This window comes from Cupressus sempervirens, chromosome 10 (assembly GCF_028749045.1).
Source record: "Cupressus sempervirens isolate cs-2001-9-10 chromosome 10, ASM2874904v1, whole genome shotgun sequence".
NCBI classification, from domain to species: domain Eukaryota; kingdom Viridiplantae; phylum Streptophyta; class Pinopsida; order Cupressales; family Cupressaceae; genus Cupressus; species Cupressus sempervirens.
The window spans coordinates 782200274-782226389 of record NC_143127.1 but is presented as its reverse complement, the minus strand read 5'-3'; the positions used below and the strand labels follow the sequence as shown (position 1 = coordinate 782226389).

Here is a 26116-nt window from a genome sequence, read left to right as displayed (position 1 = left end):
AAAAGTTTTACCCACAATTCATCTATGGAGAATCATGAATAATAGAAGATCATATCAAAATCTTTAAGGAGATCTGTAATCAAAACCAGATTCAGCATATGGATGTGGTATGCCACCTTTTTCCTTACACTTTGGGAGAAATGGCATTCAATTGGTACCTCAATCTACCACCAGCATCAATAATGGATTGGAACTCCTTTGAGAGCAATTTTCTGGAATAATTCAAGATCTATGTTGATCTAGCTCTTCTATATCATCAGTTCATCTCAATTAAGAGGGATCTCCATGAGACTATTTCATAGTTTAATCATCGCTTCTATAGGATGTATCAAAGAATGGAGTTTTCATACACTATACCATAGGAGGTTGCCATCTAGGTCTACTTTGGAATAATGGATGCATTAACTTCTATTTTTCTAAGAAGGCTTCCACCTAGAGACATTGATACCATTGAAAAGATTTTCAAAGGGCCTGTTACATTCACAAATCAGGTTACTACTGCTCCAATGCCAACAATTACATATTTCAAATATGGGTCTCAAAAGACTGCTTTCTTTGAGCAAAAGGCAGTTGCATCCATTGAAGTAGAAAATGATGTGGCTAGAGAGCTTAAGGCCATGAGGGAGACGATGTCTCTTTTATCCAATAAACTCATGAAAATAAAGTTGAATTCTTTAAGAGACCAAGGCAATCCTCCAAGACAACTTGCTACCCAAAACAATTATTCTCAGGGTCAGAGTGGAAATTTTGGCTTTTACAACAATGTCAACAATGAGAATAATCGTATTACAAGAATGAGTCCAAGTAAAAATGGGTATGGGCACAATGATTTTTTGGATCACCCTCACCAAACCATAGAGGAACAACCCTTGCAATTTAGTGCAATGGTGTTTGAATTACGTGATAAGTCCCTAGGAGGAAAAATTGATGAAGATAATCAAGAGGAGGTTGCATTCCCATTCAATGAAGAAATTCTTCCAAGTGTTGATGTCACAATAAGTGTGGATATGCCAAGAAGTTTTGAGGACATGAGAAATTTTGAAGTTCCAAAACTCCATGAAGTTTCAAAAGGTGATGAAAATGTGGAGGGTCTGTTGGTTTCCAAAACCCTAGATTGGAAATCTAAGAGCCTGCCACTTCTCCGGTAGGATCTCTCAATCAAATTTTGGCCAACGACCAGAAATCACTTAGATTCCCCTACACTTCAAGCTTCGCTGCACCTAGGTAGGTAAACCTTCACCTTGAACACTGACTACTCAATTCAAGGGTTTTCTATAGCGAATTTAAACTTTGCAAGTTCCTTGGCTGGCAAGGTCCTTGAACTCGATCAGAATGAAATTGAAATGTTGGATAATGATTAAATGTTTTGAACAATTGAATAATAATAAATTTTATGCTTGCAGGAGGATTATATATATTTTTGAACTTCAAAAAAGACTAGTGCCTTTGCTCATCCAGGTGATAGAGTCAACTTGGTGAACTTTTACATACAACTTCATAATGTTCAGTGCAGTTGTACTGCCAATAATTTTGATAATCTAGATGTGACAGATCAATTATAATGCAATCTTTAAATTAGTCTAGATTGAATTTTAACTCCACTGAGACAAACTGGACACAGTTGTGGAAACAATTAAATATTTCACAACACCTATGATGATCAAATTTAAAATGCTAACTGAGCATGTCCACATATCTGATAACAAAATCATATATAGAATTTTAAAATATAATCATGAAGGATGATTCACCTATAGTTTTAAATCTCCATGCCATCAAAGGTAAACAAAAGGCATTTTATTTTATTTAAAAAATAAAATAATGAACTTTATTACAAAATCATAATATTGTGCTTATCTCTCCATACAATAAAATATAAATATAAAATGCCTCCTCTCAATATGAATGTTTGGATATGAATTTTCCTATTTTCATTTGAATATCTCCCTATTTATATTTTTATGCAAATAGGAATGTGACTCTTCAAAAAGTCATTTATTTAATAAAATATATTATCACCTTCTTCTATTAAAACCACACCACTTCATTATTAATAACTAATTGATACTTTCCCTTTATACATCTTGTTTATTATCCTTTAATGTATTTATTTCTTCAATCTTGCAATTTATTGGGCTCATTTTCTTATAATATAATTGCATCTTTATAAGTATCAATGATTATTAGACGTTATCAATGCAACTTCAATATCATTTCCTTAATATGATACGAATTGATGATAATCTCTACCGATTTAATAGTTTGAAACTTAGGTATGTATCGACTGATTGAGAATGGATGTGGTGGATGCATATCATTGAACTAGAATCTCTGCGTGTATAACCCTGGCAATGTATTTCTGAAAGGTCCATATAATATAAAGAAGGTCCATTCTTGATGCGACTTGGAAATGGTATTTGAAATGATCAGGATGTAGAGTCTTTTCTGCCCTTGCCATCATACGAACCTTAGTCGCACTATTCCAAACGGCTCCTTATTATTACCATTTGTGAAACTTTCAGGTCCATTCTCTTTGTATTAAAGTTATTAGATAATGACTTTGTGACTCTTGCTAACTCTGATTCAAAACTATAATTTTCTTCTTATCACCAATCCATAAGTCAATCTCTAGATGTCCAGTTGCCACAAGTATCCTCGCATCATGTACTTTGATGAAAACATCCGTCCACTCCAGCTATTGCTTTAATTCTCTCTCCACTTTTGCAATAAGACCTGGGTACCACTGAACTCATGATGACCTTAGCCAACAATTGATATCTGGATCGAAGTCTGCCTATTCAATATCTAACTCAAGAAAACCACTACCAATTGTAGAAACTTTTAAGTCCTCTGATGACTAGTTTGGGGCCCTTCTTCGAGCAGATTGTGTGGATGTCTGATAATACAAAGGATCTTCCTATTGGTCCGAAAACTAAGTTTCTCCATCTCCATCACATTTCAAAATCATGAATTTGATCTTCAAGCCCATCATGTTCAATAGGATCATCTATCCTTTCCAAATCCACTGTACCCTTATAGGATAAGTGGTGAAACAAATTATCTGCTACCAAAACAGGCATTCCACACTACTGTAAATAAAAACAATATTTTGTTTTTGACTTTGTTACTTCCTTCCAGCATCATGATTTATTATCTCTAATCATTGTTATTGTTTTATATCTTCATTTGCAGACTTTAGGAGCTGTCGAAGTCTAATGCGAAGGTCCCTATTACACCTTTATAAACTCATGAATTGATTCTATGCTAATATTCAAATTTTAATCCTTAGAGACACCTGACAATGGTTTTGATTGTTGCACATATGGTTTACCCCTATAGATCTAGGAGTACTCATATTGTTCTGTATACTGGTGTGATGGTTCAAGGTCTTTCTTAATTTACACAGTTTATTTGTTGTTTCAAGTTCTTCAAATCTGAAGCCTTCTTGAGATCTCTAACTAATATTCATATCTATAGCTTATGTCAAAGTTATTTCAGATTTTTATTCATGGCAAAGATATATGTCTGTCACAGTCTTTGTACTAGTTTTTTTCTTCATCAAACTTCAGAATTAATACTGCTAAGGTAATTTTGCCCAAATATGTGTTGCTGCATACATTTGTTAATGTTCAATATCATCTCTATCACCTAATTATATGATTGTTATTTATTTCTGTTAAATACAATCCTTTGACCACCTTCATTATTTTCTTGATATGGTGTTTGGGACTCTAAAATTTGCCAAAATTTTATAGTTCCATCAGGTCCCGAGGTTGGTGCAATTTTTGAATCAGAAAGTCATCAAGAAGAAGATACCAATTTTTCATACTATGATATTGATTCCCCATTGGATAAATATAAGATATCTCCCTCAAAACAAGATTTGTCATTAGAAGAGATGGATAGAGTGTTCAATTTGGTCTCAAGCTTGACTGAGGAAATGTCTATTTGTAGGTATTCCACACACATATCAAACCATGCAATAACTGAGTCATGTAGGATCCATCCATTTTGGTTCCATTCAGAAGAAAGTTGTCTAGATTTCTTGTTAGCTTGGGAGATTACAATGGAGGGAAAATATGATTTTGAACAAGCTTCTTTGGGATATGAGGCAGAAAACATCTTGGTCGATGATAGTAATGAATCCTGTAATTCGAAAGGGAGGTTGGGAATTGAGTTTCCTAGTCTAAGGGAGCCTAGAGCGAAACCTAAAGTGTTTCCATATGCACGCGAAGTGGTGTACCATGAGATGAGACCACTAGAAGGAGAAATTACAATGTGTGAGTGTACCCCTATGGTGGGGGACTTGCTGAATCAGGTGATATCTTTCCATTATCCCTCTCTGTTTGATGATTTTCAATTTGAATATGATGCTAAAGGTAAGAGAACTTGTTTGTGGATTAATCATGGCCATAAAGAGTTACCACAACTTGTAATTTTGTGTAATTGGTGCCTCAAATTTGAACCAAGATTGTCTAGACTTTATTTTTTTGAGTACAAAGACAAGTCAACATTTTTGAGAACTACATGGGGTGGTTCATTACTATTGCACATGATGAGAAATCTACTAATAACTAGCCCACATTGTTATTATTCAAGTTTTTCTGTAAATAAGTTTATTTTTTTAATTTTTTGTTCTTTTAGTCTTTCTAGTTAGGTGTTGTGTGTTTGCTTTTACTCATGTGTTCATTTTTTAAAAAAGTTGTGTCAGTCCTAGGGGGTAAGGTGTACTTGTGATTTTTCTCAAGATTTTACTAACCACTCTTTGGTCTCAATTTTAGGAAGAGGTATTTCTTTGTCAAAACATTTGGATGATTATGTGTTTGATACCAACCAAGCAACAAAAATTTCTTGTGGAACTAGGGGACCTTCAGTCTCGAAATTAGAAGCCTAGACCAACAAGCTCTCAACACTTTGAAAATTTTAAGATTTGATTGTTTTGGGTGCTGTTGAATTCAAGTCAAAGATAATGAGACATGATCCAAACTCTAAGTAGTTCAAACAAGAGGGGTCTCCTCGAAAGGTTGCTAAGATCTTTGTTTGGCATGAAAGTTTCCTAAAAATTTCTAAAAGAGGAATGCAAGGGATGTTCATAAGAGATCGAATCCAAGAAATGAAACTGATGTTTTGACTACATAGTCTAAGCATAGTTAGGATACATAATTCCAAAAAGAAGAAGAAGAAGAAGAAGAAGAAGAAGAAGAAAGAAAGAAAGAAAAGACAATGTTAAGTCTGAAGGATTCTAAAGATCTGAAATGGCTAATGATACGTTGCAAAGAAAAGTGTCTTGTATTCAAAAGTAACAAATGACATGGAGCAATTATGCAAAAGGCCAAAAAATTAAAAGAACGTGGCATTCCATTAAGAGCCCTTGAACTGATTCTCTCATCTGGTCAAACAATTGATTGATAAAGAGCCTTCGTGGAGATTCCAAAAGAATGAGCTGGGAGGAGTGGAAGATTGTTTCGAGTTATTAGAAAAATTTGATTGATTGCATCCTAACACATCAAAGGGAATGAATACACAATGCACACACTGAGTTTGAAGGTTTCGACTTCAGAGATTTTGAGTGCAAAGTCATCTGAAATATGTTGAAGGTGTTCAAAGTTTGGTTGGTCTTTGACACATGTCGAAGGAATGTTTTCTGATGAAGAAATACCTTGTTCATTTCTTCCTTTTTTCGGGGCTATTTTTTGTGGTGTCCACAACACACGCCTCATTCCTCACTAGGAATGGGGACCCCCTACATTTTTTGACTCTCAGACTCATAGTGCAAGAGTCAAGAGAAGAAGAGTTTTATTAGACCATAAAATTTTAGAGTCAAATATTCAAAAAATCAAAAAAAAAAAAACAAAAAAAAATAAATTCAAAAACACCAAAAACACAAAAAATTCAAAAAAAAAAAAAATTTAAAAAAAATCTCAAAGAAAAAAAATGCACCGCCACCCAAAAGCTGCACACGTTGCCCTTCAAAGGCTGCATGCGCATGCCTTCAAGGGTAGTGCACACATCACCCTTCAAATGCCATGCACATACCTTTAAGGGTAGCGTGCACATGGCCTTTTAAAGGCTGTGGCCACACGCACATGCACTTTCAACGGTAGCGTGCATGTGCCATCCTTCAAAGGCTATGCATGCATGCCTTCAAGGGTAGCACGCATGTGCCGCCGTTCAAAGACCGTGTGCGCACCTTCAAGGGTAGTGCGCTCATGCCCAAGTGCGCACACGCCCAAGTGTGTGCGCACACAATCAAAGTGCCTTGTGCGCATTCACGCCGCTTCACTCCCAAGGCACCATTTGTCTTTGCCAAGCTGCCCTTTCACCTCTAGTTTTGTTCGAGTAGCCATAAAAGGGGGTTTAAAATATATCATTTAAGTATAAGTTTCTTATACTTAAAATATATTTTAATGTATGCGATGAATCTTTTGAGATAGGTTTAAGACCTCCCCGAGATAAGGTAATGATTTTTGGAAATTTCAGGGCTTCAGAAATCTAGACTTAGCCAAATTTTAGGGCTTTAGGAATCCAGACTTAGCCAAATTTTAGGGCTTCAGGATTTCAAACTTAGCCAAATTTCAGGATTCACCCCCTAGTTTTGTTTGAGTAGCTAGTGTCTTTACTATGCATTGTTAACTCTACGAACTAATGTTTTCTTCTTTTGTAGGTAAAAATGACATCCTCAACTTGTCGAGGTCATAACTTTTGACTTGAGCCTTAGAATTCAAAACCACTTACACTGTTGGAAAGAAGAACTGAAGATCTAATTTCAGTCCCTAAAATAGTGAGCCTTCGACTATTCAATTTTAGGCACTGGCAAAGGTTTCGACTTGAAATTTTGAGCAAAAGACCTCCAAAAATGTCATTTAAAAATGCCTAGAAATTTTGTGAAAAAATATGAAAAAGTTGCAAACATTTGATCATCTTGGATAATTTGAAGCACTTGGTTTCTTGCCAGGAAGGATTGGATAGGTCGAGAGAAGACAAAGGTCAAAGATACAGAGGTTGCACACATAAAGAAAATCAGGTTTCTCATCTTATGTAGCTATTCGAGACAAGATCCAATGCAGGTGCCTTGAGATTTTCAATTGAAAAAGTAGAGGGAGTGCAAGTTTATGAAAGTAATTAGCTATAAATAGGGTGTAAATCATCAAAAAGGGGCATGGAGTGTATACAAAAAGTGATCTAAAACTTCATTTGAGCAAAATTCAAAAATCATTTTCAAAATTGAGAACTTTGATTTTTTGGTGAATTGAGCTCTCTAGGTCTGCAGATCCCCAGGTCCGCAGCTTTGTAGTTTTGTAGCTACATAGGTCTATAGTTCCATAGGTCTATAGCTATGCAAGTCTGCAAGTTCGCAGCTACGCAGGTCTGCAGCTCCACATTTTCATGCATGTCCACAATTCAAAGGTGCACCAATAGTTAATCGCTAGTTCCAAAAATAACAATTTCCATGCATCGAGAGTGCATTCTAATGGCAAGTTAACTCCGACACACATCAAGTGAAGGGCTAGCTTCTATTTTTGGTGTCTCTATGCAGTTCTACTTTGACTGATGTCTTCCTCCTACTTTCTCTCTCATGCTTTCATTGTTTTTGACATGTAAAGGGCTCATGCATCCAATTAATGAATAAAACACGGATGGAGTCCCTCTAAGCACTAGTTAGATTGTCAGTTTGTATATATTTAGTTTGTTTAAATGTTTCAAAATCATTTTATTGCATCAAGGTATCTCTCACTCTCAACTGAAATTGAGGAGATGATTTCTTATAAATACCCCATTGTAAAATGTAAGAAAGGTCATCGTTATTATGTAATAAAGTTATACTTTTGGTGCTAGCATTTGGAGTGTAGTTATTCTTGCATGAATGTGTCATTGTTTTGTGGATTTTATTCATGAGATTGTGATTGAGCCAAAGGTTTATTGTGTTGTTTCTAGTTTTGTGATCTTTTAGTTATGGTGTTTGCTACAAATATATGAATTTTGTTGACGTAACGAGCTTGAGAAGAGATCACCTAATTTTGTTTACATAGCTTTTTGTCTCACATGAGCACACTTTTCATGGCCTTGCGATTTGCTAAAGAGTGAAACATCATTCAATTTGTTAAATATTCTCACCAACGATTGCATCAGTGGATTCTAGGAAGCGCTGCTCCTATTTTCATTGGTTTCTTACCAATTTCTTCAAAGGTTTAACTCGCAGTGTGTTGTGTTCTGTAGCTTATGTCCATTTAGGAATTTCAATTTCAAGTTATTTGATTTCATGTTATTTGCTTTTAGTTTCGTAACTTTCTTTCCTAACCCCTTGTTAGAATAGGACCTCATAGTAGTTGCATCATTAGAATTGCAATCATTAAAAAAAATAAAAAATACAAAAATATTGTTCTTTTGGGTGTGATATTTTGAGATAGTAAATAGATTTTACTTTGATTCCAAGACAAAGAGTTCTTTTAGAACTAGCAAAGGCCTCCTCGTGTATATTCACATTTATCTTCTACTAAGCAGATTTTGGTACGTTTAAAGACAAACACTGAACCTTGGAGTGGATCCTTAAAAGATTTGCTTTTCAAGAAAGGAATTACACTATGGATTCCTACCATTGACCTCATGCAAAATGAACACCCAACACTAGCTAGAGGAAAAAAAGGTTGCCAAAGCTAATTCTTAGTCCAAAAATAGTGCATGTCCTACTCAAGTAAAGGATTGCAAAGCTAGAGGAGAAGGTGAGAGTAAGTCATCACATATGCAAGCTTTAATTTCTCAAATTCTGAAAAGGTCTGATCCTAACTCTGCATTTGATATAGTTGAGTTCTGTAAAGCATCTAGAATTAAAATATCCCCTACTGAGTACTTGAGAATGAATCTTGGTGAGTTCAATAAGCTAATTAAATATGCTCATCAATCTTCACCTAATGTATCTACGAAATAGACAAATAAGGTCTTTGTCAGTGAAGAGGTATCTTCTAAATAGACAAACAAAGTCCCTGCCAATGAAGAAACCAAAAATCAAAAGCCTGACCACCATAAAGACCTGATCTAGCTTGATAAAGTTAGCCCAGAGTTATCCTGTCATGAAAAACCTGACCCCTTTTATGTATTGCTTTTCCTTCATGGCTTTAAATTAAGCAATTATATTATAGACTCTGGTGCATCTGATAATATAATACCAATTGCAGTAGCAAAAGCTCTTGATCTCCCTTTGACCAAGACTTTTGGAAAGTTTTATTCAATGGATTTCAAGAAAGTACCCTTAATAGGTTAAATCAAGGATGCCTAAGTTTCTTTAGCAGCCTTCCCACAAAAAAGAATAAAGCTTACTATTCTAGTAGTAGACATTCCAACAAGCTATGGCATGCTCCTTAGCTAAACTTTCTATTGAGATTTGGGAGGAGAAGTCAAAATGGATTGGTCCCAAGCCATCATACCCATAGGGAAAAAGAAAGTAACCCTACTACTTGAAGCGAAGTCTAAATATAGATTTTTCCCATCTAATGACTCGAAATCTCAAATCCTCTATCAAGAAACTCATTTTTCTAATTACTTGATTATGTGTAAAAATGAGGAAATAGGTATGTAGTCAAAAGATGTAGATTTACCATAGATATTCAAGTTTGATGGAAGCTATTGCTCAAGTGGGTCTGGGGTTGGTGTAGTATTGGTATCCCCTCCAGGTCAAACTCTTCCCTCTTCTTTCAAGTTATCTTTTGAAAATACAAATAATACAATGGAGTATGAAGCTTTTCTCCTAGGACTAGAAGAGGTGAAGAAGAAAAATATCAAGTTGTCAAAGGAAAATGAAGATGCGAAATTGATAGCAATACAAGTTAGGAATTTTTTTTTGTTGAAAAATAAAAGATCAATGTACTATAGAAATTGGGTATGGGATGAAAGTGAAGATTTTGAAGCTTCTTCAATAGAATAAATTCCTAGAGAGCTAAATGCAAGAGCAAATTCCTTGGCAGTATCAAATTCCTTGGCAGTATCAACTTCCTTGCTAATTCCTCACCCTAATTTTGTAACTAATAAGTATTCTATGGAGATCATTCATATACCAAGTGTTCCTAACAACAATAACTCATGGTAGGTATTCAAAGATGATGCACATATTAGTGCTTTCTTACAAAGTATGGAGAAATTTTTCACTAATTATTTTGAAGGCTCTAAGTCAAAATGTAGGAACTTTTGTCCTGACTTAGTAGATGAAGAGATAGAAGGTGTAATGCAATTAAAAAGAAATTTGATACCTAAAGGCTTAGTTGAACTTGAGAAACTTTTTGACAAGCAAGATGCTTTCTTAGCTCAAATTTTATTTCCTAAAGAGGTTAAGAATGGTGAGTATGAGAAGGTCAACTTAGGAAATAAACACAATCCTAAGATGATGAATCTAGGGACTTGTTGTGAGGCATATGAGAAGGCAAGATTTGTTAAACTACTTAAAGAATATATTGATGTATTTGCCTAGTCATATGAGGATTTGAAGACCTTTAGGAGAGGGAAATTTAAGAACCATATTACCCTAAAACTAGGTACTTCTCCTTTTAGACAGAAGTTAAGACCCTATAACCCTAAAGTTTTAGATGCAATATTCAAGGAAATTGATAAAATGCTCAAAGTTCATATAATCTTCCCAATACACCACTCCACATGGGTGGAAAACATAGTGTCAATATGGAAAAAGAGTGGGGAGATAAGGATCTATGTAGACTTTAGGAAACTAAATTAGGCCAGCCTAAAGGATAACTTTACTTTGTCCATAAGGTACAAGATTCTCCAAATGGTAGCTAGCTCAGAGATGATGTCATTCCTTGATGGGTTTTTACGTTGTAATTAGACAAGTGTTGCTAAAGAAGATCAACATAAAATAATGTTCAGAACTCTATGGGGTACCTTCACTTATAAGATGATGCCATTTGGCTTGATAAATGTGGGCACAACTTTCCAATCTATAATGAGTTCAAATTTTAGGCACCTTCTAGATAAAACCATAATAGTTTATCTTGATGATATGACTATATTCTCCAGGAGATGGAAAAAGCATCATAAATATTTGAGGAAAGTGCTCAAAAAGTGTAGAGAACATGGGATCTCATTAAATCCCAAGAAGTCAATCTTTGTTGTAACAGAAGAAAAATTGCTAGGGAAAATAGTTTCCAAGGAAGGGATCAAGATCAACCCTAGGAGAGTGAAAGAAATTTAGTACTTATGTCTCCCTATTAGTAACAGTGTCAGATCTTTGTTTAGATAGATCAACTTTCTCATAAATTTTGTACCTAACTTTACTAAAACCATACAACCTATGGCAAAGATTTTAAGTGAGAAACAAAATTTCAAGTGGGATGACTTGGCAATCAGAGCATTTGAAGAGGTGAAAGAAGATATTGAAAAGGTGCCTACTCTTTTTCATCTCAATTTTATGGACTTTATAATGTAATTCTATGCATCAAATCATACTATGTCCAGTATCTTGCTTTAGAAAGATGAAAAGGGAGAGGAAGTACCTATTTCTTTTATGAGTGTTCCTATAAAGAAACATGAGCTACGTTATTCTCTGGCTAAGAAGCAAGACTTTTCTATTGTTAAAGTTGTGAAGAAATTTTGATACTACATTCTTCACTCACTTTTTGTAGTCTATGTACCATCTACAATCGTTAAAAACATTCTTACATAGTAGGATGTAGTAGTAAAAAATTGGGCTATCTGAGTGTCAAAGGTGCAAGAGTTCGATCTAGATATCAAGCCATCCAAGCTAGTTTGTGGTCAAGGTCTCTACAAGCTTATATCAAAAAATAAAGAATAAGGAACATGTCCTAATTGCTTGTTAGCCAGTTTGAAGGATGAATGTTTTTCAGACATGGCATACTTTCAAACATATGGGGAATACCCAAATCATCTAAAAGGAAAGGATCAGAGAAGTCTTTAGCTCAAGGCAGTAAAATTTGTGATTTTCAATTATGTCTTGTATAAAAGAGGTCTAGATGGTATGTTCTTGAGATGTGTTGATACTGATCAACAAGAGAAGCTACTCAAAACCTTTCACAATGAAGCTTGTGGATGACATTTTTCATCCACAATAACTACCTTTAAAATTAGAAGAAGTGGATATTATTGGCCAGGTATGTTCAAGTCTACTTATAAATGGTTAGGTAATTGGGAAAAATGTAAATTGTTTACAGGGAAACCAAAACTATCTGCCCTCCCCTTGAAGCGAGTGGTGATAGAATAACCCTTTCAGTAGTGGGGACTAGACTTTATAGGCCCAATCAACCCAAACTCTAGTGCTAGTCATACTCATATTCTCACTGCCATAGACTATTTTACCACATGGGTCAAAGTGATTCCTCTATAAGCCACAACATCATAGGTAGTATGCAAATTCTTAATAGAAATTATTCTGACTCACTTTTTGGTACCAAACAGGCTAGTACCTGATAATGCACAAAATTTATCATCCCAAGAAATTTAGTTATTCTGTTATGATCATGGTGTTTGGCTATCGCATGCCTCTGATTACTTTCCCCAAGGCAATGGGCAGGAAAAATCGAAAGAAAAAACCTATTTAACATCACGAAAAAATTGGTGGATGGAAAAAGGAGAGACTGGCATAAACAACTGTATGAAGCACTTTGGGCATATAGAACTTCTCCCAAGAGGGCTATTGGTATAACTCCTTTTGAGATGGTAGATGAAGTTGAAGCACAATTGTCTTTACCTTTAGAGCTAGCTGCTTTAAGCTTGCAAAAAGTAATTGAAGATGATGTGTTTTCTACTTCTATTGAAAAAAAAATGTTGTACCTTCAAAATATCTAAGAGGAGAGAAGAGAATTGGTAGATCGCATCACAAATCATCAGGCGAGGGTGAAAAAGGTTTTTGATTGGAGAATAAGGCCTCAAAAATTTATGGAAGGGGATCAAGTGCTACTATGGGATAAGAGAAGAGAGCCTAAGGGAGTACACAACAAATTTGAAAGCTTGTGGAAGGGACCATTTGTCATATCAGAAGCATTGGGCTCCAATGCATTCAAACTCAAGTATCTTAATGGTGATGATTTTCCCCTTTCTTATAATGGACAAGATCTCAAACTTTTTAAGTTTTAATTCTTCTTGTCACCTTCATTGTAAATACCTATTTCCCCCTACTTTTTTTCCTTTCTGGTCACTTTTTTGTGTCTTTTCTATTTTGTGTCTCTTTAGTTTAGGTCTATTAAAAGTTGATGTGTTGAACCAAAGATCTTAAGTTTATAAATAATCCTTTTTAGTCTCATTCCCTAATCAAAGCCAACTATTACCCCACTTTTCATGCAATATGTAGTGTTGTTCAACAAGAGTCCTTTTTGAAACTTGAAGTCAAAATTGAACTCTTAACATACTTCAACTTCAAGTTCAGATCCACCTGCTCTTCATCACCTAGCAAAGTCTTTATCGCTCAACTTGAGTCAATACCCATAAAGTTGAAGTTGAAGTTAGAGTTGATTCAAAGAAACTTCAACTTCAACCTTGACTTCGTGATTCTCGAATGATTTCTTATTTTCTCATAGGTGATGTACTAGAAATGATTAATATAGTTCTCAAAAAAGAAAATGAGTCCTACCCAGTGGTGATCTTGAAATCATGAAAGGCAATAAATGTGACAGCTAAGAAAATTTGTGGCAAAGTATAGTTGGTTTTATGGCAAAAGCTGGAGTCAGGATTTCATGATATCATGAGGTGTAGATCTATGTGCAAATTTGATGGGTATTAACTACAAATGACCTTGCAAATCTTGCCAAGTACATGCAATATTCTTGTTATAAATGCTTTTGCTCCCTCATATATTTCCTGAGATCTCCAAGAAATCATTCCTTAAAATTAACTTTCTGGCTAGTATAATTGCTCATTTGATCATTTTAGGCTCTCAATGTAAATTGGTAAGCAAAAGAGGCAGAAGGTTAAGCTCTGTTAAGAACTATAAATGCATTATACTATTTTCCTCTATAATTTTTATTATGCCTAGTTTTGGTCTAAGGTGTTTTGCTTTATCTCTATAAATCCTCTTTTTCCAAACCAAACCATGATTCTTTTCCATCCTAGGATGCCTACACTAAAAAGACTATGTCTCTTAAGCTCCCTACAAAAAATTTGAAATACATTTTTGGTAAATAAAAACATAGCCGATATAGTAGAGAAGGCAAAAAATGCTCATTCTGGACCCATATACCAGAAGATGGCCTATAGTAGATTGCTCGAAGCTACCACCTTTCCATTAGCCATTGGGTTTCTAGAACTAGTTTTCAAAAGTGAAAATCATTATGACGACAACACTAGGTGCATCAAGAAAGTTTCTAGACAAGTGTTGGTTAGGATAAACAGTGCTAATATTGGTTTGGCTCTAAAAATTCTTGACAAAGAACCTTATGAGCCCTGGAAATTTGAGGAAGTACAACATCTATATGGGGATAGAAAGAAAGACTATGATTCTATTGTAGCTCAAACTTGGCTTTTAAAACTAGCCGAAGGAGGCACTAGATTGCCCAACCCCTTGACTATTGAGCTTTTCATTAGAGAAATTGTAGACATTGTGCTACTCCTAAATAGAGTTAAGGGTAATGACCACACCTTTCACTGGGAGAGCTTGATGTACTTCTTTATCCAAAAGATTGTCAAAGGTGAAAAATTCATTGATTGGGCTGATTTGATCGCTGAAAATTTACATGAGGGTTAGATAGTTGTGAGTAGTTTCAACTCATTCTTTTTGTCTTCTTTCTTAATCTAAATTTCACCAGTGTCTAAGGGGTGGGAAGATCTTCCACACTTGCCTTGGACTAATGAAATGGCTATTTATTAGTACTACAAAGATCTCTAGGCAACTAAATTTTGCAAAGAATTCAGGAGGGTGAATGATTTATTCCTCAGAAAGTTGATGTTTGAACTCCAAGGGCATGAAAATCATTGGTTATTCAAAGAATCAATGCAAGCCATCAAGATTTATGGTTGTTTCCACATCCAATTTCCCAGATTCACATATCTCAAAGTTGGAGGTTTTTCTAGTGAACCTCTCAGGTTACTGCAGTATTATTTAGACAACATTATCTTTTTTGAGATATGCGGACAATTTGTTTGTATGATAGAATCTCATAAAAACACCAAAAAGTCATCCTCTTTCATATTTCCCATAGAAATTGGCCATTAAAAATGCTCAAATTTCAAGCAAGTTGTATTAACAAAAATGTCATTATCACACTTATGCCTCAAACCCTACTCCTCTCCCAGAGAAGATTTTGATTACATGGGTTTTGCTAGAGATAATTTCAAATATGTAGTTTCAATAGTCCATGTACCATATTTGAAAGATTATTGGGCTAATTGTTCAGATGAATTTGATGTTAGAGAAAGGTTGTGGTCAAGGTTGATAGTTAGCCAAATTAAAATGTTTGAAGTTAACCTCAGCACCAATGGGATAAATGAAGATGAAGCTGAAGAATTGATTGACCCACAATCAAATTGAATGTATGTTAATTCCTAAAACTAAATGGAGTAGAAGGGAAGAAGATGATTTTCTTTCCCATACCTTAGAATTTTTGAGAACTAAAAAATTGTTGAAATTAAAGACTGTTAAATCAGATACCCCTAGTGCCCTAGAGAAATACTCAAGAGCCAAGCATAAAAAGATGAACCCAAAGCCAAAGGCCATCACTAACCCTAGTAGTAATGATCCTCTTGTAGGCTCACCTAAAGTTGAAACTAAAGTAACTTCACAGCAACTTCAACTTCAAGTTCATAAAGAGGTGCCAAAGGTCAAAAGGATAACCCACTAAAGTACTAGGAAAGCAACACCAAGGAAGTAAAAGATATAATGAATGTTGATCTAGATCCTATGTAGACAAAGTCAAATATAGAGAAACTCCCTTGTTCTCACATGGTAGATAGTGTATCGGATCCTCAAAAGTTTCCTGAATGTGTTGATACCCAATCGGGTACCCTTGCTTTAACTAAAGTTTCTCCCATGACTGGCATAGATGCTATCATACCTAGGTGGCTGGATATTTCCATTGAGAAGAAAAGTGTTAGTTTGTGGTGACTAATTAGGGAAGTACTATACATACTTCATAAATTCTTTGGGGTTCAGGGCAGTAACCTGATAAAAAATATTAGGTTATGGTCGATGTATGGCCAACATATGGTTGACATGTTGTAACACTAAAGTGGCATAAAAATACTTTTATAAAAGGGCTTAGGGTTAGGAATCTTTTTATGGTGGTGATACAAAAATTGGTTCTTGCAGCGGTATTAAATTGTAAGGTATTATGAGTTGTAATTAGGTTGTAATCACTAGATCATAATAATACCAAACTTGCTATTTGGTGGACATGGCCTAGGGATTGGGAGAACCATGTTAAATCTTGGTGTCTAGTGTTCTTCTCTATGTGATCTATTATTTTTTATTTTGTTTATATTTGCATGTAACTGTTATTTCTATTTGTGGTTTAATCCTAACAAGTGGTATTAGAGCGAGGTTATTTTTCAATTATCCTCCATAGGAAAGTCTTACAGTTGAGTGGGAGTCTCACAGTTTAGTGGGAGCAATGACAGACAAGGGTAAGCTGAGGGTTGATAGGTTTAATGGGAAAAACTTCCAGCTATGGAAGATGCAAACGGAAGACTATCTTTATAAATAGGATTTATGGACGTCGTTGGTGTAAAAACCAAGAATTAGGGATCTATGTCAAATGAAAAGTAGGATCTTTTGGATAGAAAGGCACTTGGAAGCATTCGATTATGCCTGCCACCATCGGTAGCATTTAATATTGCAAAAGCAAAGACAACAAAGGAGTTGATGCAAACCCTGGCAAAACTATATGAAAAGCACTCTGCTTCCAACAAGGTATTTCTCATGAAGCATTTATTTAATATGAAAATGATAGAAGGTGGATCTATTGAAAATCATTTAAATAAGTTTAATACTACTACTAGTTAGTTATCTTTTGTGGGTATTAATTTTAATGAAGAAATTAGGGCTCTCTCAATTTTTTGTTCTTTGCCTAAAAGCTAGAATGGTTTGGTAATGGTTGTGAGTAATTTTGTTCTTGGATCTAGTACCCTAAAATATGATGATTTGATCGATGTTATTTTGAGTGAGGAAACTCATAGAAAATCCTTAGGTGGATCTACATCAAGAAGTTCTTTGAGTATGCAAAGCAAAGGTAGGACGACTAAGAGAGGAAGTAATTTTGGAAATCATGGGAAATGAATAGGAAAGTCAAAAGGGACCAAGTCTCAATCAAGAGGACCAAATTACTACTAGTACTATGGGAAATTAGGGCATAAAAAGAAAGATTGTTGGACTCAAAAGAAAAATGAAGGAGATAAACCAGATGTAGACAAGGAGGCAAATGTGGCAAGTAACAAATCTAAAGAGGATGCTTTGCTTCTATCTTTAGAAAGTGTTGATGATTCATGAGTTTTAGATTTTGGTGCTTCATTTCATGCTACACCTCATATAGGTTATTTTATTGATTATGTCCAAGGGGATTTTGGGCTTGTTTATCTAGGGGATAATGAACCCTATTAGATTTTTGGAAAGGAAAAAGTTAAGATTAAGTTGTAGAATGGGAATTTCAGTAGGACAACTTGGTAATGAGGGTTGTCTAGTTACGTTTAATTATAAAAATTGGAAGGCTTCAAAAGGTTTCTATGTAGTAGAAAAGGTGTGAAAGTAGTCACATTTGTTCCTTCTACTTTAATTGTTTCAGAGAAAAATGAATGTTCAGGAACAATTGTTGCAATTGAGTAGGGAGAACAAATAGCTACTATAAATTCTAATACAACATTGTGGCACAATAGAATTAGACACACAAGTGAGAAAGGTATGAAAGTACTTCATTTAAAGAAAGTTCTACCAGGTCTAAAATGTGTTAATATGGATTTCTATGAAAGTTGTGTATATGGAAAACAAAAGAGAGTGAATTTTGTGAAGACTGCGAAGGAAAATAAAAAGAAGAAATTAGAGCTTGTGCATACAGATGTATGGGGACTGGCTCAGGTATCTTCCCTTGGTGGATCTCATTATTATGTTACATTCATTGATGATGCTACTAAAAAAAGTATGGGTTTATTTCTTGAGACAGAAATCTAATGTATTTCAAACTTTTAAGATATGGAAATGCTTGGTTGAAAATGAGACTAGTAATAAATTAAAATGTTTCAGATCTAATAATGGTGGTGAATATTGCAGTGATGAATTTGAAGATTATTAATCCATTAATGGTATTCATAGAAAAAAAATTGTTCCAAGGACTCCATAGGAAAATGGAGAGGCTAAACGCATGAATAGGACTATAATGAAGCATGCAAGGAGCATGATGTTGCATGCTAGGTTTCCCTTACACATGTGGATGGTAGCTATCAATACTACTATATATTTGATTAATAGAGGTCCCTGTACTCCTTTGGGTTATGTTACTCCAAAGCAAGCATGGATTGGTAAGAAGGTGAGTTATTCTTTTCTCAAAACCTTTGGTTGTGAAGGATTTGCTCATATAGATTCTAAAAATAGAACCAAGCTAGAAGCTAAGTCAAAGAAATGTGTATTTTTTGGATAGGGCATTGATGAATTTGGTTATGGGCTTTGGGATTTTTAAAATCATAAAATTGTAAGAAGCAAGGATGTCATATTCAATGAGAAATTGTTGTATAAAAATCTATTGCAGCAACATGAGAAGAAAGAAGATGATTATGTAGTGTTGGATGGTACTCCAAAAGATGATATTCCAGCCATTCCTCATGATATGCAACAACCAAAATAACAAATACCACACACACTAGTTAATGTTAGATGGTCAACAATGCAAATTAGACCTCCAGAAAGATTTTATCCCTCTTTGTATTCTATTTCACTTATTGATGCTGGTGAACTTGAATGTTATGATGAAGTTGTGTAGGTGGATACTAGGATTCAATGGGAGTCTACAATGAAAGATGAAATGGACTCTGCTAAAAAATAAGACATGGGATTTATGCAAGTTGCTTGCAAGTAAAAGGGCTTTACAGAATAAGTGGGTTTACAAGTTAAAAGAAGAGGATGGAGGTACAAAAACATTTAAAGCCAAGTTAGTTGTAAAAGGTTTTGCACAGAAAAAGGCAATGATTTTGATGAGATATTTTCTCCTATTGTTAAAATGACTTCTATCCGTATTGTTTTAAGTATTGTGGCTACAAAAGATTTTCATTTAGAGAAGCTTGATGTTAAAAAAAAATTGCTTCATGGTGATTTGGATGAAGAGATATATATGGCTTAGCCATAGTTATTTGAGGTCAAAGGTAAGGAGAACTTAGTGTGCAAATTGAAGAAAAGTTTATATAGCTACATTATTTTATGTTTATATGTTGATGATATGCTTGTAGTTGGGTCTAACATGGATTACATTAAGGGGTTGAAACACTAGTTAGCACATGCATTTGCTTTGAAGTATTTGGGGGCAACAAAACAAATCCTTGGTATGAAGATTTGTAGAGATAGGAAGAACAAGAAATTGATGATATCTCAGGCCGATTGTGTTGAGAAGGTGTTGCAATGTTTCTCTATGGAGAATGCTAAATTTTTCAACACACCTTTACCTAGTCATTTGAAGCTAACTAAGGAGATGTGTCCCAAGACACTAGAAGAGGAGGAGAAGATTTAAAAGGTACCCTATGCTTCAGCTTTAGGAAGCTTGATGTATGCTATGGTATGCACAAGGCTAGATATTGCACATGAAGTGGAAGTTGTTAGTAGGTATATGAATCATCCCAAAATTGAGCATTGAAATGCAATCAAATGGATTCTTAGATATTTGAGAGGTACATTCGCTAAGTGTTTTCACTTTAGGGCTATGTTGACTCAGATTTTGTAGGGTATATTGATACCAGGCAAAGTACTATAGGTTATGTCTTTATTGTTGGTGGGGCAGCTGTGAGCCAAGTTTCTAGGTTACAGAAGGTTAATTCTTTATACACTATAGAGACAGAGTATGTTGCTACTACAAAGGCAACCAAGAAGATGATATGGCTTCAATTCTTATTGGAAGAATTGGGACACCCTCAGAAGGATAATTTTTTGTTTATAGATAGTCAGAGTGCTATTCATCTTACAAAGAATTTAGCTCTACATTCAAAGACAAAACACATTTAGTTGCAGTACCATTTAATTCGATCTATTTTGGATGATGGATAGTTAAAGCTAAACAAGATCCATGCAGATGACAATCCAATAGATATGTTTACAAAGGTAGTGACAAGGGAGAAGCTGAATTCCTCTTTAGCTTTAGTTGGTCTTCTAGACTGAACATGAATAAAAGAACAACAGAGTCTAGGGTGGTTTGATCTAGTGGGAGCCCCATGTGGTAGTAGTATTGCTACAAGATTAGTCTCCAAGTGGGATATTATTGTCTAGTGTGGAGTCTGATCAATCCCCAAGTGGGAGATTATTAGTTTTTGGTGACTAATCATGGAAGTACTATACATACTTCACAAAAAAATTTGGGTCATGGCTGACGTATGGCCAACATATGGTCAACATGTTGTAACCCTAAAGTGACATTAAAATACTTGTATAAAAGGGCTTAGGGTTAGGGATTGTTTTATGGTGTTGATATGAAAATTGGTTCTTGCAGTAGTATTGAGCTATAAGGGATTATGAGTTGTAATCAGGTTGTAATCACTAGATTGTAATAATATCAGACTTGTTGTTTAGTGGACATAGCCTAGGGATTGGATGAAACACATTTAATCTTGGTGTCTTGTGTTCTTTTCTGTGTGATCTATTATTTTTTGATATTGTTTCTATTTGCATGTAATTTTTATTTATGTCCATGGTTTAATCTGAACAAAAAGAAGTATGGTGCCCCTGCCTATGCCTATTGATGACTTGGTTAGAAAATGTCTAGGAAAATCTTCAAAAACCAAAAAGGCTAGAACTAAATCTAGATAAATGTTCATGACATTGGTCAAACAAGATTGCCAAGCCACCAAAAGGCACCTCACATGAGGAACTCACTCCTCAAGATTATCAAGTGTCAAGGATTGACCTTGGGAAGGGAAGCCATACAGTGGATATGAAGATCTTTGAAGCTTCAAATAAAAAGATTACGAATAGAGTCTAGAAAGATGCTCAGGATAAACAAGATATGAAAGAAGCAATGAGGAGCATGGAGCAATATATCAACACTATCCTACACTAGGAACCTAAACCTTTGAGTGAGATGTTTACAATTATGGATGTAACATCTTTGACCAATCAACAGTTCCTTGATAATAAATAGAAATGTAAAGTTTTAACAAGGACATATGAAGAATGGTTGTACTCTATCTTGAATGAAACCGTGAACTAGAATTATCTTTTAGATAATTCTTCAAAGGAAACTACTACCATCATCAAAAAGGTGGAGTCAAATAATGAAGGGTATGAGTATAAAAAGAACAATTGGGAAAAAATGGTTCTTTAGATAGAAGAAATTCAAGGATTCGGGTTGCAAAGGTTTCAAGCCAAATGCCCTATGGCTAGCCTTGATGATAAGACTATGTATGTGATTAAAGATTGTATTGAATGGAAAAATGAGGCACTGGTTCAAGGGGTAACTAAGGTCAAAGAAATTTTGGATGGTCTCAAACTTGTGGATGAGATAATTAAAGGGGATCTAAAGTGGTTCAACAAGCATTGTGCAAGTAAGGAAAATGAATCTGTAGCCTAGGCGGAGGAAATAATAAGAGAAGAATAGAAGAAGTTTCAAGAGATTTAGGAGAAAAAATGTCATCTAAACATGATTCTTCAAATGTATCTCATACTAAGACTACATTGATAATAAACCTGAAGCATTTGGAAATACATGAAGAAAAAGTAATAGAGCTGAAGAGGGAAAAGTAAGTTTGGAAATAGAGAATTGCCTACATCAGTTTACCACATAAGTAAGATATTTCTACATTCAACACTACTTAAGAGACATGGAAGGCTACAAGAATTGCAACTAGTGTGGATAATTCTTTCTAATATGGCATGTGGTCATTGGACAGTTGCATTTTGTTTTCTCCTATTTATTTGCTTTTATGTATTTTAGGTAATATAGTTGTGTTAACTAAAAGACAATCTACTACTGGTGAGGTAATTTTGGATAGTTATCCAACCCTATGTTATATAAATATGTAATAGCTAATATCTAATAGGGTTCATCTCTTTGTAGACATAATATAGAAATACTTTTGTTTTAAAGTTCTGTATTTTGGATTTTGAAGATAGTCTTTTTTGAATTATCAACAAACATAAATAAAATTTTATAGTTTTATGTGTTGAATCTTTTGTAAAGTAGATACTATTATCTTCTTTACATTATTTTTTGTTCTTAAGGATGTCAGTTATGTGTGAAAGTTAAGTTATGTTTACTATGTATTTTGAAATTATTTGCTTTGAAGTTTGAAGGTTGTGGGAGGTGAAATTCATAGTATTCGTCTATTTATCCATTTTTAACATTCAATCATGTGGATGATATTGATTGCTAAAATTAAGTGGTTTTTTAGTATTCCCATTCATCTTATATTCATGAAATAACTTAAGAATTTCAATATTTTTAGTAAAATGCTCATTGGGAAGATTTTCCCTCAAAAGAGGACTTAATGATTATCTTTTCATAAAAGTTTAGCTGTACCTTATATAACATAAAGCAAATTTCAAGAAAATAATTCCTTATCTATAATCAGGAATTCAGTTTATAAGTTTACAAACATTTCACTAATCAAAAGTCTTAAAATATTGGGAAAAATAGTTTACTAACACATGACATGGATTAACCTCCTCCTATAGTTGAATAAGAATATTGGTTGTGTTAGGCATTAACAAGCTTATACTTTGGTACAACAATAACCCTTTCCATTCTAGATGATTGTACCCACTAGATTATAGTTGTCCAATCCAAATCTTGTTAATATTTTTTTTAGATACTTAGCATATGATATGAAAATTTCATCCTCACTCTGATTTAGTTTCAATCCCAAAAAATATTTCATCTATGTGATCACACTTATCTCAAATTCATTCTTTGTCTCCTCAAGAAATTTATCACTACCCTCATCACTGTCACCAATGATAATATCAGTTGCAAATCCTACAATTATTAACAAAGCATATGAATTCTTCCTTACTTTCACATGTTGTTATCTTCATTACCTTTCTTGAATCTAAATCTTATAAAATGCTTATCCAATCTTGTATATTATGCTCTAGGAGCTTGTCTCACTTCATATAATGCCATTTTAGTCTTCAACACATGTCTTGTTCTTCAATAAGATAAAATCCATCAAGTTGTTCAATATAAACCTCTTCCTTAAGTTCATCATTGAAAATTTTTGAGTTAACATCCATCTTATATACCTTGAATTTCTTGTTAGATGTAAATAAGTCATAAACATTTTGGATGCTTCAAGTCTTGCAACATGGGGAAAAGAATGTTCAAAATCAGCTCCTTCCTCTTGTGAATATTATTTACATACAAAACTTGATTTTTTTCTTACTACTAAATTTTTTCTTTGACCTTATTAGTGAATACCCATATAGTACCAATAACATTCTTATGTTTAGGTTTAGGAAGTAGCTCCAAAGTCTTGTTCTTTTCAACATAACAAAGATCTTCTCTTATAGCCTTCATCTAGTATTCAACAAGTTAGATTCACCATTTTTCTTGCACTCAACATGTAAAATGAAACATATCTATTCATTTACCTTGTTCCTTTTCATCATTCATTTATCTATACTTCAAATGATTTATTTTGTAGGGTGATTTCTTATAATATATCTAGTTGTTCTCTAATTTGGTGTTCTTTGATTTTCTCTAACTTCTTATGTAGGTTCATTTCTAGGTTCATTAATCTAGCCTACAAATCCCTATGTATCTCCTATAGCAGTTCTTGTTCATACAATTATTAGAGCTTTGACTAGATTTTCTTCCTTATCTAAGTCATATTCAAGTATTATGAACAATCCTTCAACTCTTACATTTTCTCTCTCAATCATTATTCTCAATCTCTTATTATAAAATTTATATTCCTTAATTTTCAATGGATAACCAAGGAACACACCTTCATCATATTTAGGATTAAATTTTCCTATGTCATCTTCTTTCTTGTTATAACATTTTCTTCCAAAGACTCTAAAGTATTTCATAGTAGGTGTATACCTTAAAAAATGTTAATAAAGTTTCTTACTAGTGCCTTGTCAGATTTGAACTTTGTTTGAATAGTGTATACTATTGTGTAACTTCTTATTTCTAGTAGATATGTGACATGTTTCCTTCAAGTGCTATATGTCTATCTATTTCACTTATTGACCTATTATTTCTATACACTATCCCATTATATTGTGGTGTCTTAGGAGCTAAAAGCTATCTCTTGATTTCTTTATCCTCACAAAAGATGTTATCTTAATTTGATGTCAATTCTCCCACTTTATCTGATCTTACACATTGAATTTTTAATCTTGATTCATTCTCAACTTTAGGTGTTAAAATATGACACTTCTTGAATGCCTGGTATTTCTCTCTAAGAAATGCTACCCATATAATTCTTGTAAACAATAAAGCATATAATAAAGTACATTTCACCATAGAATACCTTATTTCTTATAGGACCACATATATTTATATGCATAGTTTCTAATTTCTCTAATATAGTGAAAAAAAATCTTTGAAATGAATTCTTTTTTGTCTAGGCCATCAGAGATTCTTCATAAACCATGTTAGGATGTTTCATAATCCTTGGTAAGTCTCCTAACATCTATTTCATTAATGGAATTGTAGAAATTGAGATTTCTACAAATCTCAATTTAGCCAAATCAAGGTTTTGCAAATCTTGATTCATATTTTTGAGATTTTACTTGAACCATTTGCTTCACTCAGAAGATGAGTGTCAAGACAAATTTTTATGTGTAAGCTTGTAGCTGAAGGCAAACTATAAAAAGTAGTCCAATCTATATCTTCTAAACTCTTCAAAATATATAACCACATTTTGATTTTTGATTCCTACTTACTATTAGGAAGTCAAAAAACTTGGTTTTGAGATAAAACTAGAAGTCCAGTATTCTAATTTCATTTTGTCAATTCTGAAACAAACCCAAATTTTTCAAATCCAATTTTTGAAAAAGCCAATTCTTGTCATCTTCCACAAACCAAATGGACCTTATTGGATTACTGTCACTAATGTTCACAATGTTATGAAAATTTATATGAAAAAATTGCTTGTTCTATAACCAAATATCATTAATATTAGCAATCAAACATGTCATCATTCTATGTTATTCAGTAGAAATAAATTACCTCTAATTCTTATACCTATTCCAATTAGCGTTCTATCCTAATGTTTGATAATAAATGTATTCATAGTCATTTGTAAAAGATATCCCCTAATTACAAGTTATCCAACACTTAAAAGGATATGTTTTAATCCATCAACAAAATAGACATCTTTAGTGTGCTAGTTTTACCATCAAGTGTAATGGATCCCTTTATATTAATTGTACATGGATCATTGCTTCTAGCTCTAACTAGTCCACCATCATAGATTTTGAATTCAACAAACTTATCTCTATTTATTATCATGTAATATCAACAGCTACTATCTATTATCCAATAAGACTTCTTATTTTATACATGTATTCAATACAGTTGTTTTTCCTTCCTTCACAGGAATTTCTTCCTTTATAGAAATAAATTCTATTTCATCTTCATCATTAGTTAGTATAAATTTTATCTATTATAAATCAAATTCATGATCTTCATATGAATAAAGATGGAATCTTTTATTATCTTTTATTTATAAGGCTTTTTAGCTTTCACCTTCTTTTCTCTTCTAGGACATTGCTATGAAAGCAACCAAATTCTTTACAAGTACAACAAGAAAAATCATAACTACCATAGGGTTACATCCTTTTAGATAGTAAAAAAGATTTCTTAATCTACTTATCTTTTGCATCTATGTCTGACATCATCTTTTCAAAATCTCAACTAGTCCTTACACTTCTAGCTAGTACTCTCTTATCCATTTCCACACCAACTCTAAAAGAAATCTTAGATCTAGGAATGCTTTGTTTCAATACTAATTCAAACTATTATAATTTCCCGATGAATGT

The 26116-nt window shown here is 33.8% G+C and overlaps 1 protein-coding gene across 1 annotated transcript in view; it reads left to right on the top strand.

Annotated features, from left to right (window-relative positions):
• The first annotated feature begins 506 nt into the window (after window positions 1–506).
• Window positions 507–26116, top strand: part of LOC149536212 (uncharacterized) — a 65505-nt gene continuing 39895 nt past the window's right edge. Inside the window, exon 1 of the mRNA XM_089806249.1 lies at window positions 507–947. Coding sequence (XP_089662375.1) covers window positions 507–947 — 441 coding nt within the window. The remainder of the gene's footprint in view (window positions 948–26116) is intronic.